The sequence below is a fragment of the Pinus tabuliformis genome, chromosome 4_1, assembly GCF_031772625.1.
Source record: "Pinus tabuliformis cultivar Carrire ecotype Pingquan chromosome 4_1, CPIR1, whole genome shotgun sequence".
NCBI classification, from domain to species: Eukaryota; Viridiplantae; Streptophyta; class Pinopsida; order Pinales; family Pinaceae; genus Pinus; species Pinus tabuliformis.
Window position 1 is genome coordinate 812,988,139 of NC_142303.1, and position 6,256 is coordinate 812,994,394.

Sequence of the window (6,256 nt, forward strand, 5' to 3'; positions counted from 1 at the left end):
AAACTTGATTTGTACAAAGTTGTATATGCCAGATTAGAATGCAAACACTAAGCAAAATCAGAAACAGAGATACACCCATGAAATGAAAGTCTGAACTGGCTAACATGTAAAGTCATTTGCCCAGCAATAGGCTAATAGCTGTATTTTAATTGCAAAGTAGACTGATATCAAAAAAATAAATCTACATAAAACAAGATAAAGTAATCCATAATATGAAAATGAAGGGTTACATATAACAATTCTTAGCAGTAAAAAATCAAAAACCATGCCCTTGGTTATTTAATCTCAGGCTCAACAAAAGAACAATAATCAATGCCACTTTCCAAAGTAAATTTTGAAAACTAATCCGAGCATACACAGCAATGAGAAATGAGCACAAGCAAGCCAGTAACCATTTAATCAGAATGAGATGGTCTTAATTCAGTTTCTAGAAGATGATCAATGCTACTCTATTTACTAAATGCAAGTCTGTTAAGATAACACAACTTCCCAACTTAAGATTGCAGTCCTAACAACTGAGTAATCAAAAACCATGACCTCTGTTTTTAAATCTCAGGCTCAACAAAAGAACAATAATCAATGCCACTTTTCAAAGTAAATTTTGAAAACCAATAATATTAACAGAACTGTTTCAATGGTCGCAAAAATGCAGAGCTTTTGATATTACAAAGACCAAGTTGGTTTGCCTGCGAAGGAACCACAAGCATAGTTAAACATACAAATAGAAGGAAACCAGTTTCAATGCCCTAACTAGCCAACAAATTTCACCAACCACTAAGAAGTTCAAGTTATTCAAAACTGTCCCAAGAGATTCACACATAATTATGTTCCCTGTCAACCTTTTAAATGCTCAATAAATCAAAGCTGGAGGGCCAAATCAGGCTGTGAATCAACCAGCATTCCAGAAGACTACCTAACTGGAGACCTTGGAGACTGTTTTTCTACATTCAAATCTGGTGGAATCGAATTTGAAAATTCAGATGTCTGTTGAGAAGGCTGTTTTGAAGGTAAAGACTTCCATAGTTGTTTTTGAGATTGGGATGTATCAGCTCCCATTGGTATCTGCCTGCAATTAAAAGGACTCTGTGTGGTTGAATTTGGCAATTCTAACATCGAGTTTACACCTCCCTGAGAAGTGGCATGAGATGACAGATTCTGAGGATGCATCCAGCTCAGCTATGAACAAGGCATGTCCATGGGTGCCTGCTGTTGAATAAATTGAGGAACACTACTAGAAATGCCTGATAGTTTTGTATCACCATATGGTTCCCTGGCCACACAATTGGAATTACCATCCAACCTTCTATCAAAACCAGTGCTGCCAGAAGTTGTCGTCTGGACACTTGAAACAGGTTGCACATGTTCAGCTGGTTTGGCAGATGCCCATTGCATAAGTCGGTTACTTCTGGAGACAATCTCAAGCAATTTTGACTGGGATACATCTGAGGTAAATTTTGCACCTGCCAGATTGACCTCACTGGATTTAGCAATTGATGAAGCTGATTTCAACTCACTCTGTTTGACTCCTTGCAAAGGCGTTTGAAAATTTATATTGTTGGCTGACTGTGAACTCATAGATAGAGGAACAGGTAACCCAGTAGATTGAGACAGAGATACTAGTCCTGTAGATTGAGCAATTGTTGCAACTGTAGATTGAGCCAAGGTCTGTTGATCCTTGATCTCCTCACGCAATAACAAAGCACCAGGAGGAGCTTCAGCTGTAACAAAAAAGAAAAAAACACGTTGTTATGCAATCGCATACCCGCCATGGCCTTATATAACAAAACGAGCCAATTATATATATATACTCTTTGTCAGCTCAAAATTTATAACCAAAAATAAATAATCAAAATACAAGCATTATCCAAAAGGAAAAAGTGTACTGTAGATCTTATGAAATCAGAGTAAACAATCTCAGGGATCTGAGCAATTGTAAATAGTGTGATCTTATGAAATAACAGTAAACAATCTCAGGGATCAATGCTCAGAGCACTAGTTTGGTGACTTGCGGGCCTAAATGTTAAGTTCTAGTAGATTCGGACAAACAATCAAGGGTGAATGTTCACTCCTAACAGTCCAGGCCAAAAAAATCATATAGCAGTCGAGGCCAAAAATAATCATTTATACAAGTCCCTGGGGGAGTAGCTTCATGTGTCTACAAGCTGGTGTTGCACATCCACTTGCTAATATTGTGTATGTAATTGTGGTTATCCATATATCAGTTTAACTTGAAGTAACCATTTTTCCTTTTTCTGTTACTAGTCTCATAATTCAAGAATGCTTACACAGCCTTGTGAATGATCCGCATTAAGTAGCCAGAACTTATTATTATTAAAAAATGTTAATGGAAACCTCTAATTTATTGCAGTGTAATAGAAAAGAGCATACAGTTTGTATATAGAAATTTATAAGGATATTGATGCACTTTTACTGTTCAGCTTCATCTCTCCTTCAAACTTTCTTTCAAATCATTTCAAGGATAGTGATCCAAAAATTCAGATTCAGCCCTAAAACTTACAGGTAATAGATTTCAATAACCTCAAGTTTAAAGTGAAATTTCTGAATTTGCATTGAGCAGCAATTCTTGAAATTTCCACGGCTCCATCAGAACCACTGTCCTCACTTCCTCTGCCGCAAATAGGACTATGTGGGCACAGCAGCAGCAGTGACGAGGAGGCACAGTTACATAGGAGAAGCAGAGGCAAATGCATGCCTGCAGTGTTTTTTTCTAATTATCTGTTCTCCTTATTTAGCAGAGTGCTTTTCTTAGCTTCAGTTCATAATTAGAAGTTTGTTCTCCCCAGAAGTAAAACTGATGTTCTATTTTAGATTTGCTTTTCCAGACTTCGCAAAAGCACATGTCAGAGGAGATTTCCATAGACAGGTACAGCACAGTTTTTCCGAGGAGTGAAATGCTTGCTGCATGTGTTCATCCTCTTTTCATGAGTGCACTATTCTAAGAAATTTACTCATCCAGAAGGTGCTCTAATCTAAGCAATGTTAGGGTTTTCTAAATCTGGGTGCCCCACAGGGATGGGCTAATTTTGTAACATTCTAGCCTTTTCTTCATCTACAACAGAAAGGCAGGGTTGGAGGGGTTTATTAATTCAGTTTTTGAGTGTGTACTTTGTATAGTTTTCTTCTTTCAGTAAATAGAAGAAAACAGATGTCATTTAAGTGCTGCAGAATTCTTCTGGTCCTTAATGTTCATACTTTTCAGTTATGCCTGCGTTGGTAGTTAATCTAGCTTTCTATATCTGTAGTTTTATGAGTTCTTCGTTTAAAGCTATCTAGGTTTTAGTTTGCAGGTCTGCTTGCCATGTACTGAAATATAAGTTTATAACACATATGCCCCCACAGACATTTCCTTCCAAACAGGGACATCCCCTTGAGTGCCCAACTCTCTAGGGATGGAAAAAGTTAAAACACAAAGGATTCACCCCCAAAGGGTGGGGAATCCAAAAAGTGCTCATAACCAAAATTGCTATAAGTTAAATCAAAAGTGACTAGATAAAAGTCCAGTTCAGAGTTAATGGAAACCTATAAGTTAAATCAAAAGTGACTAGATGAAAGTCCAGTTCAGAGTTAATGGAAACCTCTAATTTATTGCAGTGAAATAGAAAAGAGCATACAGTTTGTATATAGAAATTTATAAGGATATTGATGCACTTTTACTGTTCAACTTCATCTCTCCTTCAAACTGTCTTTCAAATCATTTCAAAGATAGTGATCCAAAAAGTGCTCATAACCAAAATCACTATAAGTTAAATCAAAAGTGACTAGATGATAGTCCAGTTCAGAGTTTCCAAACTATTGTGAAAATTTGGATCGTGAAGGAATTGATAGTTTTAGGGGTAACTCAATTAATTATGGTTATAAAAATAAGTGTTATATATAAGGAGGTTTGAGATTTAAATCTTGTCTGCTGAAAAAGCATATGTACGTGCTAATATTGTGTATGTAATTGTGGTTATCCATATATCAGTTTAACTTGAAGTAACCATTTTTCCTTTTTCTGTTACTAGTCTCATAATTCAAGAATGCTTACACAGCCTTGTCCTATATAAATATTTGTAAAGCTTATTCTCTGTTGGAAAGTCCAGTATCCTCAACTAAACTAACCATTTTAAATCATCTATAGTTTAGATGATCTCTTTTTATCTGTCATGATTTGCTGTTTATGGTTAATTCAATAACCAATATCTTTTTTCATGTAATGACAAGTATATATGGTTTACATTTTATGATGGTGAAGAAAGTGGATCCAAGTAGCCAGTACATATACTAAAATTCCCAAATGAAAACTGCAACAAAAGTCACATCTGTTCATGAATGGACAATGGTTATAGATAAGTTTGAAGATTGAGTGGACAATTCACTTCAACAATTTTATGAGATTTGTAACAATATGTAACTTGTCATTTTCTTCAGAATGAGAAGAAGATAAGTTGAATTAAACAAAGGTGAAGGAAACGTGTTTAGAAGTTGTAGCAAGTTGTTGAAGTTTCATTGAGGAAAGAATATACATATGAGCAAATAGTAGAGCAATTCCAGATTTGAAGAGTTTGGAAAATGGAAGTCAATGGCTTATACTACCCTGATTTTTGCTACAGATCCATGTTGCCTAAGCTCACGATGATGAATGACATATTCAAAAGATGCAATTAGGATTTTTGGAATTGATCTCAACAAACGAATTCAGATTATTGAGCAAAACACCGATTATCTCCAGACCCATAAAAGCAGGGCTCCTCAGGATGACCATTTTAAAATGCCAGTTTGCAGATTTTAGGGAACAACTTCAAAAACTTCAATTTTAAATAGCATAAAGATCAACAATCAAGGGATCAAATCCAAATTTTAAGGAGGAAGGCAAATCAAAGGAAAATAAGCACTAGTGAACCAATTTCCAAAATTGAAGGCACAAGACTTTAAGTCAGTTCCAAATTTCCTGCAATTATTTAGAGATTATTTTTATATTTGGTGCATTGTTCAGATTTTTATTCCAGAAAGCTAGACACAATTAGCAATTCGTAAATTCCCATATATTGTATCATTTGTAATGTAAAAGAGTTGGCTTTTTTTCCAAAACCGTGAGATTTTTTGTAAAGCATATAACTTCAGAATTTAATAAAAGACTTATGGCTTTAGTTAATGGCAAAGATTGTTTACATGTGAGTGCCTCCTATTTTCCGCATACATTTGAGGTTGTATAAAACACTGGGTGAGGTTGGGTTGAGTGTCAACTCCCTCCTGAGATCCCACGGCAGAGTTATGTCCTTTACTGAGTAGATCAAGGTGACAATGTATCACTGCTGATCTTTCTGAAACCATAGATTGCTGCTTTTATAACAATTCTTAGATGTATTTGTTTAGCTGTTGAGAGTGTCTCTTCACGCTTTCTCATCTTATTATTTAGCCTAAGTATTCAGTATGAATGATTATGTTGCATAATATATTCTTTAGATCTTCCATCCACATCTCTTTCAAGCTATTGTACTTTATTACAGCTGAACGCCGACACTTTGATAAGATCTCCGCAGGTAGGGTTTTATTTGTTAACCGTGGTTTGAAAACCCAAAGCAACGGCCCTATACAACAACGTCTTAATTGTGAGCAATAATTGTGTATGGGTTTCTACACAGTCGATCAGCCAAACCGTTGGTTAATATGAAATGCAATTAAGCGAACACAGAGATGATTTTATAATTACAGAATGTTGAGAGAATCCGAGGGTTTTAGCAGTCTTTAAAACAGATTTAAAACTCAATGAATGTTTAAAACCACGATTTGTCATTTGCAGAGAAGGTGCAGGAATTTACCAGGAGGTAACAGAGCTCAGTCCGGCGGGCACTGGATGTGCAGAGTTTCGGTGGCCAGCGCAGCGCTTCAGTCCTGCGGGCACTGGGTTGCAGAGCAAACGGGTTCTGGTTGCAGAGTTATGGTGGCGCGCGAAAATAGTTATCAGAATTATGTTATTGAACGAGACGGGGTGGGTCCGACGCCAGAATTAGGTTTTTGAACGAGACGGGGTGGGTCCCGCGTGGGTCATCGGAAACGCGAAGTGGCCGCCGGAGTCCGATCCCTATGGATATGTATGCCATCCCAAGTTTGCACCACATACATAGCTGGCCAGCGCATTAATGACACAATATATGGCTGGTTAGCCCAACAAAATAATCTTTGTCGATAAATATAAATTCGATCTAGTAAAATAATTTTAGCCTAGCAAAATGAATTCTGCCTAGCAGAATAA

At 36.6% G+C, this 6,256-nt stretch overlaps 1 protein-coding gene across 2 annotated transcripts; it reads right to left on the minus strand.

Annotated features, from left to right (window-relative positions):
- Window positions 1–586: 586 nt before the first annotated feature.
- LOC149178707 (uncharacterized) lies at window positions 587–6,019 on the minus strand. 2 transcript variants are annotated; one of them, XR_016258220.1, is made up of 2 exons: window positions 5,823–6,019; window positions 587–1,718 (listed from the first exon to the last, which is right to left on the minus strand). XR_016258220.1 is itself a non-coding variant. In XM_089420404.1 (2 exons), exons 1-2 carry the CDS (start codon window positions 2,709–2,711, stop codon window positions 1,177–1,179), a joined length of 735 nt encoding a protein of 244 aa, XP_089276530.1. In that variant the 5' UTR covers window positions 2,712–2,962; the 3' UTR covers window positions 587–1,176. The 2 variants fall into 2 exon arrangements, 1 of the variants encoding a protein (XP_089276530.1); XM_089420404.1 differs by lacking the exon at window positions 5,823–6,019 and adding an exon at window positions 2,519–2,962.
- Window positions 6,020–6,256: the final 237 nt, after the last annotated feature.